This window comes from Theropithecus gelada, chromosome 15 (assembly GCF_003255815.1).
Source record: "Theropithecus gelada isolate Dixy chromosome 15, Tgel_1.0, whole genome shotgun sequence".
Classification (NCBI taxonomy): domain Eukaryota; kingdom Metazoa; phylum Chordata; class Mammalia; order Primates; family Cercopithecidae; genus Theropithecus; species Theropithecus gelada.
The window spans coordinates 28,646,036-28,665,199 of record NC_037683.1 but is presented as its reverse complement, the minus strand read 5'-3'; the positions used below and the strand labels follow the sequence as shown (position 1 = coordinate 28,665,199).

Here is a 19,164-nt window from a genome sequence, read left to right as displayed (position 1 = left end):
AATTTGACTGATGGAGGTCTGGGGATTTTAACTTGGGAAACAGCATTTTGTAAGATTATTCTAATTGAAGTAATTATTAAATTTAAGAAGAACAGGGCTCCTATAACATTGATTTCCATATGTTTATCTCTCTAGGTGAAGATGGTGGCACGTGGTTTCTTGATCTGAAAAGCAAGGGTGGGAATGTCGGATATGGAGAGCCTTCTGATCAGGCAGATGTGGTGATGAGTATGTCTACTGATGACTTTGTAAAAATGTTTTCAGGTGAGTTTTCCAGTTTATTAGTTTACCTTATTGTTCAGCGAAAATTTAGTTCTGACATTTTGCTTTATCCCTTCCCAAATAATCAAGACTTGTAGATGTTGGCAGCAGTGGAATCTTAGTTTTGGGAAGGCTGTTCTTACTGTTGCCTCTATTGCCACTTCTCCCTCCTCTCACAGGTGGAAGGCAGATGTCAGAATCATTTTCTTCCATTACTGAGAAGCCAGTAATGTTGGGAACAGAGAGATAATTCAAAGGGACTCCTGAGTGGGCTTCAACATATTAGCTGGCCTAAGGTATTATGTTTCCAATAACACCCCAGTCACTGGAGGCACTGAACTCAGTAGCAGCAATTCGCTTATCAAGAGTAAGGTCGTGCTTCCATCCTGCCAGCTGTTTGAATAGGAAACACATACCAGCCCTCGGCCATGGCCTAGTAACCCTGCTTTCTGTGGAGTCCCAAACCCAGAGAACCTTTTGTGTGATTTTTCTATTCTGTCCATTTACCTCTAACTGTGCCAGAAAATTAAGGATAATTTTCTCTTTTCTACTCTTAGAAAACTACTCCAAATGATAAGTTAATTAACTCAAATTCTAAAAAACTAGAAGCAGCACTTGAAACTAAGCATAACATTCTGATCTAAAGAGTCTTTCATGGAATGAATTATAAATGTTATTCAGACTTCGTTCTGTTTTAATCTTTCTAAACAGGAACATGGTGTATTCTGTGCCCTCTAAGTCTTTCTTTCCAGTTCTAATTCAGGATGCTAATTGCCTACATTCCATCTGAGCCAATCTGTATACAGTGTACTAATGATCAACATTTCTTCAACTTTTCCCTTTTTTTAAAGTGGTGTTAAATGTTCATATGAAAATTAGAAAAGATAGGCCAGGCATGGTGGCTCATGCCTGTAATCCCAACACTTTGGGAGGCCAAGGTGGGAGGATCACTTGTGCCCAGGAGTTTGAGACCAGCCTGGGCAACATGGGGAAACCATGTCTCTACAGAAAATACAAAAATTGGTTGGGTGTGCTGGTGCGCACCTGTAGTCCCCAGCTACTCCAGTGGTTAAGGTAGGAGGATTGCCTGAGCCCAGGAGGTGGAGGCTGCAGTAAGTTGAGATAAGACCACTGCACTCCAGCCTGGGCGGCAGAATGAGACCCTGTCTCAAAAAAAGAGAAAGTATACCTAAGAAAAAAGAAAATAAAATTATTTTTACCATACCACTGAAAGATGACCATAATATACATATGTATGATGCTAAACCATAACCAAACCAAAATATGGTTTAGCATCTATATATGTATATTATGCTCATCTTATTATGGTTTGCATAATTTGGTTTAGCATCATACATATGTATATTTGTGTGTGTGAGTGTATATAAATATACATGTGTGCTTATAAAAACAGGATCATACCATTACTACTGTTTGGCAATCTTTTTCACTTAATACACTATAACATCTTTTCAATGTTTATCAGTGGTTTTCCCTTTAAGGATTTTTTTTTTTTTTTTTTTTTTTTTTTTTTTTTTTTGTTGTGAGATGTAGTTTAGCTCTTGTTGCCCAGGCTGGAGTGCAATGGTGCAACCTTGGCTCACTGAAACCTCTGCCTCCAGGTTCAAGTGATTCTTCTGCCTCAGCCTCCAGAGTTGCTGGGATTACAGGTGCCCACCACCATGCCTGGCTAATTTTTTCTATTTTTAGTAAAGACAGGGTTTCACCATGTTGGCCAGGCTGGTCTCGAATTCCTGACCTCAGGTGATCCACCCACCTTGGCCTCCCCAAGTGCTGGCATTACAAGCGTGAGCCACCATGCCTGGCCCCTTTAATGATTTTTAATAGTTTAGCGTTTCAACAACTATCTCTCCATAGAGCTTAAACACAGTTCTTTGGACACATTTAATAAATGCTCAATGAATTGGTGAACTGGTTTCTTATAAGTATTGAACATGAAGACCATTTAAAATAAAAATTTATTGTCAACTTCTAAATGGAAATAACAGTAATTATGTATTATTTATTTATTATATGATTGCTATAGGTTAAGCAATACTCCCAACAGTCCTTTCCAATAAAATATGTTCTCCATTTTATAGCAGTAAGTACTGAGGCTTTGATAAATTAAATAATAAGCCCAAGGTCAGCTAATGAATGAGAAAATAGAGCTAGGATTTGAATCCAAGCTAACTCCAAAGCTTATGCTAGTCTGCCCTCCAAAGGTGAAGAAATCAAGTGACTTCTTTCTTTAATTTACATTTCATTTATGTAGCATACACTTGAAATAATAGGCTTTTTATTGGTATCTTTCTTTGAATGTGGTCTTGAGTTCACTGGATGAGGTCAGTCAGTTATATGAATTATTTAAAAAAAACAGTTATTCTTATCAAGTATATTTTATAGGTATGGTTTAGATCGGGAGCAAGTGAGTTTGCTTGTGCTTCTTATGTCCTTTTATTCTGTTTTTCCCATCTGCTTTCCTCTAAATGGGCACAATTTAGACTTTATATCCTAAGAATTCTCTTTGATGAAACCATAGCCATTTCTATGCCTAGTTTATATAGTGGACACATTATAAATATAAAATTTAGGCCAGGCATGGTGGCTCATGCCTGTAATCCCAGCACTTTGGGAGGCCAAGGCAGATGGATGCCTTGAGGTCAGGAGTTTGAGACCAGCCTGGCCTACAGGGCGAAACCCTGTCTCTACCAAAAATACAAAAATTAGCCGGGTGTGGTGGCACATGCCTGTAACTCCAGCTCCTTGGGAGGCTGAGGCACAAGAATAGGCTGAACCTTGGAAGCAGAGGTTGCAGTGAGCTGAGATCAAGCCACTGCACTCCAGCCTGGGTAACTGACTGACACTCTGCCAAAAAAAAAAAAAAAAAAAAAAAAGCAACTAGTAACCAACTAATCGGAATCTCTCCTTTTGGCCAATAGAGGCCACTATATGGTGGAGCAGTATGATAGAAATAAAGTAAATTGAGTAGTATTACTTTACTTGAGGAGGGGGGTGTGTGTGTGTGTATAAAACATTGAGCTTACTAGCTTTTTAAAAAACCTTTTGTTAAAACAGTATTGTTGAGGTCTAATTCACATGCAATAAAATTTACCATCCTAAGTATAAATGATTTTTAATAAATTTATAGTTGCACAGCCATAACTACAGTCCAGTTATGGACTGTATGTTATGAGAACATTTCATCACACCAAAAAATTCTCTCATGTCTCTTTGCAGTCGATCCTATTTCCACTCCCAACCCCCTAGCCAGCCAAATACTAATTTCCTCTCTGTCTCTATAAATTTGCTATTTCTGGACATTTTATATATATGGAATAAAACAGTGTATAGTCTTTTGCATCTAGGTCCTTTTACTTAGCATAGGCTTTTGATATTCATTCATATATATGTTGTAGCTGGTATCAGTAGTTCAGTTCCTTTTTATTGCTAAATAGTATTCCATTGTATGGATATACCACATGTTGTTTATTCACTCTCCAGCTGATGGACACTTGGATTGTTTCAAGTTTTTGGCTATTATGAATATTGCTGCTATGAACATTCTCATACATGTATCAGTATGGATATTTGTTTTCATTTTTCTTGGGTAGATTTTTAAGAATGGAATTGCTAGGTCATATGGTAAGTTGACATTTAACTTTTTTTTTTTTTCCCACTTAAAATAAAATAGAGATAGGGTCTCGCTTTGTTGCCCAGGCTGGTCTTGAACTTTTGGGCTAAAGCAATCCTCCCACCTCAGCTTTCCAAAGTCCTGGGATTACAGGTGAGAACCACTGTAAGCCAATATTTAACTTTTTAAGAACCTACCAAACTATTTGCTACAGTGCCTATACCATTTTTATAATCCCATCAGCAGTGTATTAAGGTTTCATTTTCTCTACCTACTCACCAACACTTGTTGTCTTTTAAAAACATTTTTTTTAACTGCTCCTTGCAGAGCAGGGTTAACTCATAGGCAGTACACCCAGAGTTGGCTTGTTGTCTTTTTTATTATAGCCATTCTAGTAGGCGTGTAGTGGTATCTCATATGTTTATTTATGTGTTTGTTTATTTTTTGAGACAGAGTCTTGCTCTGTCTCCCGGGCTGGAGTGCAGTGGCATCATCTTGGCTCGCTGCAACCCCCACCTCCTGGGTTCAAGCAATTCTCATGCCTCAGCCTCCCAAGAAGCTGGGATTACAGGCATGCACTACCACACCTAGGTAATTTTTGTATTTTTACTAGAGATGGGGTTTCACCATGTTGGCCAGGCTGCTCTCAAACTCCTGGCCTCAAGTGATCCACCCACCTCAGCCTCCCAAAGCGCTGGGATTATAGGCACGAGCCACCGTGCCTAGTGTTGTTTTAATTTGCATTTTCTTACTGATAATGATGTTAAACATATTTTCATGTGTTTAATAGCTATTTATATTGGGTGAATTGTCTATTCAGTCTTTGCTCATTTTAAAATTGAGTTGTCAGCCAGGCATGGTGGCTCATGCCTATAATTTCAACACTTTGGGGGGCCAAAGAAAGAGGATACTTGAGGCCAGGAGTATGAGACCAGCCTGAATAACATAGTGAGGCCCTGCTTCTAAACACACACACACACACACACACACACACACACACACACACACACACAAAATAAAGTAAAATTGAGTCATCTTTTTAATATTGAGTTGTAAGATTCTTTATAAATTCTGGATGCATGTTCTTTATTGGATATGTGATTTGCAAATATTTTCTCCCAGTATGTGGCTTCTCTTTCCATTTTCTTAATAGTATATTTTGTATTACAAAAGGTTTTTGTTTTGATCAAGTTTAATCTATTATTTTTTCCTCTTATGGTTCACGCTTTTCCCACTAAATATTTTATTCTTTTTTACTATTGTGAATGAAATTATTGTTGTTAGTTTATTCCAAATTGCCTGTTTCTGGTATATAGACCTATACTTAATTTTTGTGTTTTGATTTTGTATCATTTGAATTAATTAGTGAAGCCATTTTGTAGCTGGGATTTTTTTGTAGGAATATTTTAAATTAACAATTCAATTTCTTGTTGTATGTCAATAGCTTTTTAAAAACAGCTTTATTGAGATATAATTCATATACCATACAGTTCACCCATTTAAAGTGTATTTTATTTTTTGAGACAGAGTCTCACTCTGTCAGCCCAGCTGGAGTGCAGTGGCGCAATCTTGGCTCACTGCAACATCTGCCTCCTGGGTTCAAGCAATTCTCCTGCCTCAGTCTCCCAGGTAGCTGAGATTACAGGAGCTCGCTACCATGCCTGGCTAATTTTTGTATTTTTAGTAGAGACAGAATTTCACCATGTTGGCCAGACTGGTCTCGAACTCCTGACCTCAGGCAATCTGCCTGCCTCGGCCTGCCAAAGTGCTGGGATTACAGGCGTGAGCCACCGCGCCTGGCCACAGTCGGCCGCAATTAGTCATTTTAAAGTGTACAGTTCAGTGACATTTAACATTCACAATGCTGTGCAAACACCACTTCTCCCTGGTTTCAAAATTTTTTCATCACTGCAGAAGAATACCTGTACCACATGTAAGTAAGCACTTCCCATTCTCACCTCCCCTGGCAACCACTAATCTGCTTTTTCTCTATTGATTTGCATATTCTGAATATTTTAAATAAATGGAATCATACAATATGTGATTTTTTGCATCTGACTTATTTTACTTAGTATAATGTTTTTGAGGTTCATCCAAGCTGTAGCATGTATCAGTACCTCATTTCTTTTTATGGCCGAATATTATTCCATTATATGGATTTGCCACAATTCATTTACCCATTCATCTTCTGATGGACAGGTAGGTTATTTCTGCTGTCTGGCTATTATGAATAATGCTTCAATAAACATTCATATACAAGTTTCTGTGTGGATATATGTTTTCCTTTCTCTTGGCTATCTACATGGGAGTAGAATTTCTAGGTCATAATATATGTTTAACTTCTCAAAGAATTGCCAAAAGGTGTTTCATAGTGGCTGCATCATTTACATTCCCACCACCAATGTACAAGGATTTCTGTTTTTCCATATCCTAGCCCTTACCAACACTTCTTTTCTGGGTTTTTTTAGTATTTTGTTTTTTCATTATTGCCACCCTAGTGGATGTGAAATGGCATCTTGTTGTTTTGATTTGCATTTCTCTAATGACAAATGATATACATTTTTTCATGTGCTTATGGATCAAAGGTATTTCCTTGGAGAAATGTCCATTCAAGTCCTTTGCCATTTCAAAATTTGGTTATTTGTCTTTTATTATTCAGTTTTAAGAAATTATGGCCAGGCGCAGTGGCTCACACCTGTAATCCTAGCACTTTGGGAGGCCGAGGAGGGCAGATCACTTGAGGTCAGGAGTTCGAGACCAGCCTGGCCAACATGGTGAAACCCTGTCTCTACTAAAAATACAAAAATTAGCCAGGTATGGTGGCAGGCGCCTGTAATCCCATCTACTTAGGAAGCTGAGGCAGGAGAATCGCTTGAACCCAGGAGGCGGAGGTTGCAGTGAGCCAAGATCATGCCACTGCACTCGAGAGAGAGACTCTGTCTCAAAAAAAAAAAAAAGAAAGAAAGAAATTCTTCATATATTTTCAGTTACGTTTCATCAGGAACATGATTTACAAATGCTTTTTCACATTTTTTGTGGGTTGTCTTTCACTTTCTTGATGATATATTTTGATGATATATATATTTTGAAACATATGTTTTTAGTTTTAACATTCAACCTATGTTTTGTGGTTTTTAATTCCAGTGTCATATCTAAGAATCATTTGCCAAATCAAGGTTAGGAAGCTTTATCCCTATATTTTCTTCTAAGAGTTTTGAGTTTTACCTCTTACATTTAGGTTTATGATTCATTTTAAGTTAATTTTTGTAGATAGTAGGAGAGTCCAACTTCTTTCTTTTGTATGTGGATATCCAGTTATCCCAGCACCATTTGTGGAATAGACTGTTTTTTCCTGTGTTAAATGGTCTTGGCACCCTTGTTGAAGATCAGTTGACTATAGACACATGGGTTTAAACCCATAGATGTATAGGTACAGTTAATTACAGAATTACCAAATAACAATTTCTACTTGTAAATCTATACTCAAAAGAATTGAAAACAGGCACTCAAACAAATAAATGTACATGCATATTCACAGCAGCGCTATTCACAATAGGCAAAAGATGGAAACAACCCAAATGTCCATTAAGGGATACATGGATAAACAAAGAGTGGTATATACATACGGTGAAATAGTAGTCAGCCATAAAAAGGAATGAAGTACTGACACATGCTATACCATGGGACATTATGCTAAATGAAAAAAGCCAGACACCAAAGATCACATACTGTCGAAATCCTTTTATATTAAATATCTAGAATGGGTGCATCCATAGACACAGAGAGCTGTTGGTGGTTGCCAGAGTCTGGAGGCAGGGGGAACTGCTAATGCTGAATCCCTGAGGGTTTCATTTTGGGATGATGAAAATGGGTTGAAACTAGATAGATACCACATGTGTTGCGTGGTGGTACGTAACATTGTGGCTGGACTTCAATGCCACTGAATTATTTCTCTTCCTTTTCTTATAAGGGCACTAATCCCATCATCCTGGCTCCATCCTCATGATTTCACCTAAACCAAATTATTTTCCCAACGCCCCACTTCCTGAGACCATCCCACCGAGGGCAAGAGCTTCAGGAGATGAAGTTTGTGGGGAATGCCAACATTCAGTCCATGACACTAAGCAGAGTCTTCCTGTACTCTTCCCACAGCTTCCTGATGCAGTTTTCTACATTGTCAAATGTATCAGCTCATGTCAGTCCATTTTTTCCCTGGAGCCCTTTGTCTTCATGTTATAATCCAGACCTGAAGCTCATTAAGCCTGCTACACAGCTGTTGTCCTAGAAATTTAACTCTCTCCTGCATTGAATCTCCTGTTTCCTGGATCCCATGTCTTCTTTCTTCCTTTACATCTTCATTTTGGTGGCACACATTCTCCAGTAGTTTCATGAGAAAGGATACCTTAGAGAAAATTTTTGTGTGTATCTGAAACCACTATTATTCTACCAACTCTCTTGATTGTTTGGGTAGAGATTTCTGGGTTGCAATTCATTTTCCCTCAGAATTTTGAGGCCATTGCTTTATCATCTTAAGATTATCGTTGAGAATTTGATGTTGTTGTTCTTAATCTTTTCTATCTACCCTTGTCCTTTCTGAAAGTTTTTGAAATCAGAGACATCTTTCTCTGTGGTGGTCTCATATTTCACAGTGATAAAAGGTAAATGTCTTCTGTCATTTTTTCAGCCCCTTGAAAAGTTCTTACGTTATTTCTTTGATAGTTCTCTCAGTTTTCTCTCTTCTGACTTTCTGGAGAAAAGATCATCTGATTTAATCATGCATTTCTCCTATTGCACATGTATTTGTATAATTCTTTTCACCTTCTAGGAGATCGACTCACCTTCTTTTTCCTTTCTATTGCATTTTAATTTTGTTGAGTAAAATTTTAATTTCTAAGAGCTCATCTTGTTTTCTTCCTCCTCGTCAATCCAACCCATCCCCTGTCTTTCCCTGGTATCGCTGCCTTTCCCCCTTTCCCTTTTTCTCCCCTCTCCTTCCTCTTTATCCCCTCTTCTTTTCATCTCTCCTTCCTGTGCTCCTCCTCTTCCCTCTCTCTCCGCCTGCATCCTGTTCTCCATCCCTTGCTGTATTATTTTCTTTTATCTCTGAGGGCAGAGATTATGGAATTTTTAATTTGTTCTCCATTTACTCTATTTTAGTTATCTTTCGTCTGAGCCTGCATTCTGTTTCCTCCAAGTTGCTCTTATCTATGTTTTGGTTTTGGTTATATTTGATGTCCATTCATCTCTATGGGCAAGGCTTTGCAAAGCTGATTGGAAGATGTGTGTGAGTGGGGTGGGTGGAATGGTAGGCTTCACTGTAGAATAACAGAGCATGATCCAGTTGATTTAGCTGAAGGACACCCAGATGTCTGTGTTTTTTGAGGGGCTGTTCTGTTCCTTCAATAATAAAGATCCTTCAGTATCCTCCATGTAAATAAAAGTTGCCCTTTATTATTTGCTAGTATTGGGATTTAAACATCACATTGTCTTAAAGTAGGACACAGCTCAGTTTATTCATTAAAAGAGTTGGACTTGATCCTTTCTACCTTATAATAACTCTATGAGGCTTTGCTACAACCTCTATTTGGAATCATTTAAAGGCATTTAATAGCTTACTATATATAAAATACATTAACTCATATACTTTCTCTACAAAGAACCTGTGTGGAGCACAGTGGTGGGGAGGGTGGCTACTAATATACCAAACACATTTTGTGCCTTCTAGGAGATCTGTCATCTATATCAATTAGCATAATGTAAGACAAAATCATAAATGAGGCTGGGCCAGATGGCTCACATCTGTAATCCCAGCACTCTGGGAGGCAAGTGGATCACTTGAGACCAGCCTGGGCAACATAGCAAAACCTCATCTCTATAAAATTAGCCCTGCATGGTGTTGCACGCCTGTAGTCCAGCTACTCAGGAGGCTGAGGTAGGAGGTTCGGCTGAACCTGGGAAGTCGAGGCTGCAGTAAGCAACGATCACACCACTGTACTCCAGCCTGGGAGACAGAGTGAGACCCTGTCTCAAAATAAAAAGAAAAGGAAAAAAGAAGTCATAAATGAAAGGCAGACATATCTGGCTTTGAATTGCAGCACTGCCTCATACAAGCTGTGTGACCTTGGGCAAGTCAAAATCCTTTTTGAGTCTGTTTCCTCATTAATTCCACTATGTGACAGACCCCGTACTGACACTGGAATAAGAGTAGCAGATAACAAATGTACTTCTCTCCATGGAGCTCATATTTATTACATGTTGTTACTAGCTACAATTCTATTTTAATGCTCACATTTTTTATACCCTGGCATTTCTGTGGTTAAAGTAATGCTAACACATATTTTGTGTCCATACACTATACTTTTAATGATCATTTCTTAAGAATATTTTGTTCATTTACAGTTTGGTTTTTTTAATTTAAACTTGAAATGTTAAAAGTTTAATGAACTATCATAAGTTGGAAAATTAACTAAAATAGACAGTATTTGTTTAGCAGAATTCATTAGAGGGCCGTGTATCCTTTAGTGTATAAAAATCTTTTTAGTGTAAAAACATTTGCTCTAATCTTTTGCTGATTGTGGTTTTTATGCTAGCTCTTATAGGATATTGTTAACATCTAAGTCTAGGAATTGGGATTCCCAAGATACTGATATAAAATGCTGTAACAGAAATTTCTGTGCTTCTGAGGTTTATAGAACTCGAGATTCTTTTAGAATGAGTGTTCTTAAAGCAGTATATCCCTAAGGGCATTCATGGTTGCTTTTCTCTCTTCTCCTTTTCTCATTTTAGGGAAACTAAAACCAACAATGGCATTCATGTCAGGAAAATTGAAGATTAAAGGTAACATGGCCCTAGCAATCAAATTGGAGAAGCTAATGAATCAGATGAATGCCAGACTGTGAAGGAAAAGATAAAAAAAAAAAAATATCGACTGCTATGCTCAAAAAGTAAAACAAGCTCAACAGTTAAAATCTAATGTTTGTTTTCTTCCCTGTTGTGTTATAAGGATATGCACGTTTGTTCTGGAAAAAATAGAATTTGTCTCTAAAAGACCTGAAATTGTAATTAAAACAGCAAGCTAATCAAACATAAGCTTCATTAAGTGGGATTCTAAGACAGTATGTGTTTTTATATTTCAAGGGTTTAACCCTTTGAGCCTTACATCTCACTCACTGTCTTTCTCCAAGAAAAGTATTTTGGGCAGCCAGTCAGATCAAGCAGTAAAATTAGCTCTTTGTCATGTAAAATGAAGCTAGTCTGTTTTAAAATTTTTAGTTTTGGATTGTATACTAATGAAAATTTTAATGATGTATTTGATTTTTATATACTTATTTTAAAGAAAATCGTATATAGTGCATTTAACAAAAATCACAAAAAACGAATTAACTACTACTGGTGAGGACTAAATGAAACAATTCATTTTTTATTTTGATAACTAGCTTTCCAGGTAGACTTAGCCATAGGAAAATATTACTAATGTAATTTAACAAATTGCAGTATGTATTCCATGTAAAAATATGTTTAAATTGTCCTAAAACAAAATAATTTTCTCCCTAGGAGTATGCATTTGGCTACCATGTTTTGGAACAGGAACCTTAGGATAGGGCATTGGTATGGGCTGAATTGTGTAACCCCCAATTCCTTCGTTGAAGTCCTACCTCCCATTTCTATTTGGAGATGAGGTCTTTAAAGAGGTGACTGAGTTCAAAGGAGGCTGTTAGTCTAATCCAACATGGTGTCCTTTGGACATAAGAGATACCAGCGATGTGTGCACAGAACAAGGACCAGGAGAGGACACAGTGAGAAGGCAGCTATCTGCAAGCAAAGAGAGAGGCCTCAGAAGAAACAAAATCACCAGCACCTTGATCTTTGACTTCTAATCTCCAGAATAGTGAGAAATAAATTTCTGTTGTTAAGCCGTCCACTGTGGGAGGCCAAGGCAGGAGGATTGCTTGAGGCCAGGAGTTCAAGGCCAGCCTGGACAACATAGTAAGACCCTATCTCTACCCACCAAATAAGTTAATTTAAAAAGCCACTCAATCTGTGGGGTTTTTTTAATGGCAGCCCTCGCAAGCTGATACAGTGGTTTGAGAGGCTGGGAGGGTTGAGGGGAAGATAAACTTTAAAAAAGCTCTTATCTTTCATTTCAATCAGTTAAAAATACTTGCTCAGCGTAACAATTTTGCTTCTCATCTTCCACTCTAATATTATTGTGCCATTAAGCAATTTAGCTAATCCTGACATTTCTTAGAATCATAATGTCAGGAGCATTTAATCTGTATTTTACAAGTTAGGAAGCAGAGGATCAGAGATGGGAAAGGAGTAGCCCAAGGCCAAAATTAACAAGCCCTATCTAACAAAAACTTTCCAATACATTTATGCTGAATGGAACTCCAAGATCTCACCTCTCCATCCAGGAATGGAGTACGTGTAATCAAAGTGAACTTAAAAATAGGACAGTTTCAACAAGTCCAGAGATTCACTGCAACTGATCAAAGGGAGTCCAGTCAACATGAGCCAGCGTGATGATGACGAGGAAGCCCCCTCTGCTTTAATCCACACAAGGAACGTAACCTGAAGTAACCTGATGTTAACCAATCTGCTACTTCTACTATGCTGTTTCCTTGTTCCTGCTAGTGCTGCCTTACAAATGCAGACCGTTCTGTCACACCTGGTGGAGCTTCTGTTTATTTTGTAGGCTGGATGCTACCCGGTTCATGAATCGCTAATAAAAGCCAATTAGATCTTTACAATTTAATTTGTTGAGATTTTATTCTTTGACATTCTTTAAGGTTTGGGAAAATGAGAAGTAGAAAATACCGTGAGGCAGCAATCTCTGGGTTCTGGTCATTAAAACATGAATTTGCTAATTATACCCATTCCAACAGGGGGGTTGAGTCAAGGGACCTTGCCCTTTTCTTGACTGACCTGCTTGATTATTGCCCTAAGTGATTGTTAGTTAGGTTGCCCATCGGAATCTCTGCCTTCTGGCTTTAAAATTTTTTCCAAATTGGAGTAAATTGAGCTGACTGGTTTTGAGCTTGTAATGTTAGGGGACCAGCAATGAGTTCCTCTGATCCATCCAATCATTAGATTACACCTTTGTTTTAAACCCATCACAGTCTACTATTCATCCCTTTTTTAAATAACCATTTAAAAATTTTCTATCCTGAATTGCATTTTGAAAGGGATGGTCCTAGGTAACACAAGGTAGAAAATTTACATCTCAAAGGCAAAGAACTTACATTTCAGGCCCAAATATTGTTATTTGCCAAGACAGAAAGGTGATGCTAAGAAGCCCAGTTAAGACAAAATGGTCGAAGGTGAGGTTTATTTGGACTAATGCTCTCACCTATTGTAAGAATTTCTATTGATTTTCCTTTATAGATACACATTTTTACAAAGAGTTTCAAAATAACTGGCCAAATACCAGAAATGCAAAGTTTGGAGACTGATTTAATTCAATAGGCGGTCTTTTCAACTTAGCTTCTGTTTCTTAACTAGATTACTGAGTTCAGGGCAGAGCCCATTAGCAAACAGAGCAGACAAAGGGTTTCCTATTTCTAGACGCAGATGGATAGTTCTGAAAAAGAAGCAAACCTGCTTTACCCACGGGCCTAATTTTTATAAATATTACCTAGCATTCTTTTTGCCTTTGGAGTAAAATAGTAACTAAGTGAAAAGGTTGGCAGATTCAATCTTCTTATAAACTAGTTGCTAAAGCTTTTCATTTGCCTTCTACATGGGATCTTTTAAAGAGGCAAACATTTTTGAAATCTTTTTAGAAGCTTTTGCACATCAGTAGGTATCCCTGGGAGGGCCTGATTCAGAAGCCCTCATTTTTAAACTCAATTCTTAGATGAACAAACAGTCTTATTCATCTGGAATGTTCCACATAATGGTCATCATAATTCTCATTTATCTTTAGTAAGATTTCACCATTTTTGTAAGTATTTGCAGCTTCTAGGCCCTAATACATGTAAAAGGCAAACATAGCCAGAAGATGAAGTACACAGTTCTTTAAAAATTTAAGGGCCGGGCGCAGTGGCTCACGCCTGTAATCCCAGCACTTTGGGAGGCTGAGACGGGTGGATCACAAGGTCAGGTGATCGAGACCATCCTGGCTAACACGGTGACACCCCGTCTCTACTAAAAATACAAAAAAAAAAAAAATTAGCCGGGCGTGGTGGCAGGCGCCTGTAGTCCCAGCTACACAGGAGGCTGAGGCAGGAGAATGGCGTGAACCGGGGGGGCGGAGCTTGCAGTGAGCTGACATCACGCCACTGCACTCCAGCCTGGGTGACAGAGCGAGACTGTCTCAAAAAAAAAAAAAAAAAAAAATTTTAAGGATGCTGTCCAGGCATGGTAGCTCACACCTGTAATCCCAGCACTTTGGGAGGCTGAGGTCGGCGGATCACTTGAGGCCAGCAGTTCGAGACCAGCCTAGCCAACATGGTGAAACCCCATCTCTACTAAAAATACAAAAATTAGCCGGGTGTGGCAGCGTGGCCTGTAATCCCAGCTACCCAGGAGGCTGAAGTGTGAGAATTGTTTGAGCCCAGGAGGTGGAGGTTGCATTGAGCCAAGACTGCACCACTGCACTCCAACCTGGATAACAGAGTAAGACTCTGTCTTTAAAAAAAAAAAAAAAAAAAAAAAGAATTAAGGATGCCATTTTTAAATTGAATCTTGAGTCTCTCAGAGTCAAGATAAAAGTCTAAGAGTGAAATGCCATGAGGTTGGGTCATTGTGTTTTTTTCCTCTCTCTCTCTCCCCCCCTCCCCCTCTCCCCCTCTCCCCCTCTATGTTTTTCTCCAGGGTTCCTGGCTTATAATTCCTATAGCGTTGTTACAAGCTTTTGTTACAATGTTGGGTGTGTCAGGCCTTGCAGGCAGGCCTCAGGAAACGGAATCTCTCTGACCTTCTCTTGCCTTCCTTTCACCTCCCCAAGGCAGAACTGTGGGTCATATAAACCCTCATTCCGGAGAGGATGCTGCTCCATATGCTGGGGGAAAGAATGCCAACTTAATGAAGCCTCCATAAAAACCCAAGAGGACTGGGTTCCAAGAGCTTCTGGATAGCTGAACACATGGAGGGTCCTGGAGGGTGACGCACCCAGGGAGGGCTGGAGAGCTCTGTGCCCCCTTCCCCAATACTGTGCCCTACGCATCTCTTCATATGTATCCTTTATTATTTTCTTTACGATAAACTGGTAAATGTGTTTCCCTGAGTTCTGTGAGCTGCACCAGCAAATTAATCGAACCCCAAGTGGGGGTTGTAGGAACCCCAACTTGAAGTCAGTTGGTCAGAATTTCCAGAGGCCCAGAGTTACAACTGGTGTCTGGGAGGTGGGCCAGTTTTGGGGACTGAGCCCTCAACCTGTGGCATCTAACACTTTGGAGATAGTAGATAGTGGGCAACATCGTGATACCCACTATCTCCAAGTAGATAGTGTCAGAATAAAATTGGAGGACACCCACTTGGTGTCCACTGCTTAGTGTGTGGGAAAAACCCTCACATATTTGGTCACGGAAGTCTTCTTGTGTGTTGGTGATTGTTGTGTTGGTATAAGAGCAGAGGAAAAACGGTTTGGAGTTTTTCCCAAAACAGTCATGTAATGCTTTCATAGTGTACCTCAGTGCACAGATGTTTTCTTTTTTCAACAGTGCATTCTAGAGTGCAGTGGCATGCTCATAGCTCACTGCAGCCTTGAATTCCTGGGCTCAAGGTCTCAGCTTTCCAAGTCTCAGCTTTCCTGGGCTCCCACCTCAGCTTTCCAAGTAGCTGGGATTACAGGCAAATACCACCATGCCTGGCTTTGTTTTTTTTTTTGTATGGACAAGGTCTCACTTTGTTGCCCAGGCTGGTCTCAAACTCCTGGCTTCAAGTAATCCTCCCACCTCAGCCTCCCAAAGTGCTGGGATTATAGGTGTGAGCCACCATGCCCAGCCTAAATAATTTTTTAAATTCCAGTTTTTAATTATTCTGTGTTAGGATACAGAAATACTTTGTGTCCTGCAATACTGTTAAACCTACTTACTAGTTTTAGCAGCTTTTTTGTAAATCCCTTAGGATTTTCTATGTATGTGATAGTTATCTGCAAATAAAGATAGTTTTATTTCTTCTTTAACATTCTGTGTGCCTTATATATTTCTTTTCTTGTCATATTGCACTGTTAGACCCACAGTATAGTGGTGAATACTGGTGGTAAAAATGGATATCCCAGCCTTGTTCTTAGTCTTAGGGGGAAAACACTGTGTTTTTTCACCATTAACTATGACAGTTGTAGGGTGTTTTTTTTGTAGATGCACATTATCAGGCTGATTATTGTTTATCTGCTGAGTATTCTTAATCATACGATTGCTGAATTTTGTCAAATGCTATTCCTATTATCTATTGAGACAATTAGGGTTATTCTCCTTTATTCTATTAATATGGTGAATTAAAATGATTTTTTAAAATTACTTTTACTTTTTTTAGAGATGGGGGTCTTGCTCTGTTACCCAGGCTCATCTCAAACTCTTGGTCTCAAGCAATCCTCCTGCTTTGGCCTCTCAAAGTGCTGGAATGACAGGTGTGAGCCACCTTGCCTAGTCTAAAATGATTTTTTTACGTTAAAAATATTTATTGTGCTGTTTTCCCCAACTCATGTTTGTTGAAGCCAAATGTACTTAAATAGAGACAAACAGCTGTATCTAGGGGAATGATGGCAGTTTAGGAAGTATCAGGCTTCATTCCCAACCAACAAAAAGTTCACCTAGAAACTATCCACAGGGCAGAAAATCCTTTTGTAAACCCCAATACTTGGAAACAAGTTTGAGACACACATGGTCCACAGAACTGAATGAAATCTGAATTAGAAGGGTAAAGAGAACCCTTTTTTTTTTTTTTTTTCTTTTTAAGAGACTGTATCTCACTATGTTGCCCAAGGAAGAATGGTCTTATTCCAACTGTGGCACCCCTTTCCCTCCAAGTCAGCACAATGCAAGACAGAAGATTTTCCTGGCCCACAGTTTCTACTAGGGGAAAAGAGAAATTGAGACAGTCATGTAGCTTCCCTAGCGTATTCTGAGATGTTTCCCCGGCAGCCCACTGTGTTTTCCCCTGGAACACTTGGGGAAATGGCATCACTAGACCACTCAGGGCCAGGTAGAAACAATGAAAGGAGGCAGAGGTCATAGTAACCAGCACGTGGATCTTGGTAATACCTTTACGTTTCTGCCAGTTGTGGCACCAGATGAGAGATACCAGCCAGTCTCAAAGCCTACCCACAAAACTGAGCTAGTCACTTTCAGAAGCATGGTGGGTATTTCAAGCTAGCTTGAGTCCCTAGATAGCTAGTCTCTGTGCCCAGACTCAGAGCCCACCCTAACAATCCTACTCAAGCAAGGAAACTCCCACCTCCATGCACTGGAGAGAAGGAGCTAGACCAGCTTGACCCAGGAAGCCAAACGTAAGATTTACTCAGCCCTCAGCCAAAAATCCCACCTAACAACCTACCCACGCAGGAAGACTCCCACCTCTGAACATTTCAGAAATGCAAAGGGGCCAGACTGGCTTGACCTGAGAAGTCAAACAACCACTTAACTCAGCCAAAAGCCTACCCCACAGTTCTATCCTGACAGGCAGGCAATCCTCAATTCTGCAATTTTTTTTTTTTTTTTGGAGATGTAGTTTCACTGTTGTTGCCCAGGCTGGAGTGCAATGGCACAGTCTCAGCTCACTGCAACCTCTGCCTCCCAGGTTCAAGCGATTCTCCTGCCCCAGCCTCCCAAGTAGCTGGGATTACAGGCACCTACCAATACGCCCAGCTAATTTTTGTATTTTTAGTAGAGACAGGGTTTCTCCATGTTGGTCACACTGGTCTCGAACTACTGACCTCGTGACCCACCTGCCTCGGCCTCCCGAAGTGCTGGGATTATAGACCGCACCCAGCCTCAATTGTGCAATTCTAAGGAGCATAGCTTGTGATCCCACTTGTCCCAAGCAGTGACTCTACCTAACTTCCAATCCCAGCCCGCAGCCTTCCCTAACTGCAGATCCCAAATATCAGAATTGCTTGGCTAGGGAATATATCCTGTGACTAACCTGACCAAAAGCTCTCACAGTACCCAGCCAGCAGCTCTATCCAGTATCAGGGCAAAGGCAGTAGCCCAGTCAACTAGAGAAATCACAACAAGCTCTGCCTATCTGGGGTCATTCCAGCTTATCTGGGAGCTGGCCCTTCCAGAATCACAGGCTAAATAGTGAAGGTCTACTCCTGCCAAAGAACACCTTCATAAGACAGAAGAGGGGGCGGTCGTCTTCTTTTTTTTTTTGATACAGACTCTCGCTCTGTTGTCCAGACTGGAGTGCAGTGGCGCAATCTCGGCTCACTGCAAGCTCCACCTCCCAGGTACATGCCATTCTCCTTCCTCAGCCTCCTGAGTAGCTGGGACTACAGGCGCCCGCCACCATGCCAGGCTAATTTTTGTATTTTTAGTAGAGATGGGGTTTCACCACGTTAGCCAGGATGGTCTTGATCTCGTGACCTCGTGATCTGCCTGCCTCGGCCTCCCAAAGTGCTGGGATTACAGGCGTGAGTCACCATGCCCAGCCAGGGGCAGTCTTCTTAAATGCTCAGACAACAATGCAAGGACACAAAGATTGCAAAGAATCAGTGAATTATGACACCTCCAAAAGACACTAATAAACCTTCAATAATGGGCCCACATGGGATGAGATTTTAAACCTTACAGCACACAAATCTCTTATTTTAGACTTTTTATCTTCCTTATGATATTCTTCTCCAGGCAATTCTGTTTCTAAATTTTGAGATGTTTAAGTCAATATAAAGATGGTAAAGACTCCGTCTCAAAAAAAAATTATTATTATTTTACATAAGAAGAAACAATGTAATGATTGATTTTTGAGTGAAAAGCTAACTTTATTATTTCTAGGAAAAATCCCATTTAGTCATATTGTATTAATTATATATTGGTGGATTCAATTTTGTATTTGTGTCCCTTTGCCATATTGGGGCCATAGCTTTTCTTTTTTTTTTTTTTTTTGAGGATAGTCTCGATGTCCTGACCTCGGCCCGCCTCGGCCTCCCAAAGTACTGGGATTACAGGTGTGAGACACCGCGCCCGGCCTGGGCTGTAGTTTTCTTGACACGTCTTTGTCTGTTTTTGGTCTCAGAGTAATGGTGGTCTCAAAAAAGGAGTTAGGAAGTGTTCCCTTATATTTTGAAAAAGTTTCTGAAAGATGGGCATTCTTTTTTCTTTTTGTTT

At 39.7% G+C, this 19,164-nt stretch overlaps 1 protein-coding gene across 3 annotated transcripts in view; it reads left to right on the top strand.

Moving 5' to 3' along the window:
- Nucleotides 1–12,642, top strand: part of HSDL2 (hydroxysteroid dehydrogenase like 2) — an 82,942-nt gene extending 70,300 nt beyond the window's left edge. For all 3 annotated transcript variants that reach the window (XM_025359859.1, XM_025359858.1, XM_025359860.1), the window contains 2 exons: nucleotides 136–264; nucleotides 10,682–12,642. In XM_025359859.1, the coding sequence (XP_025215644.1) occupies nucleotides 136–264; nucleotides 10,682–10,794 (242 nt within the window). In that variant the 3' untranslated portion in view covers nucleotides 10,795–12,642. The remainder of the gene's footprint in view (nucleotides 1–135; nucleotides 265–10,681) is intronic.
- Nucleotides 12,643–19,164: the final 6,522 nt, after the last annotated feature.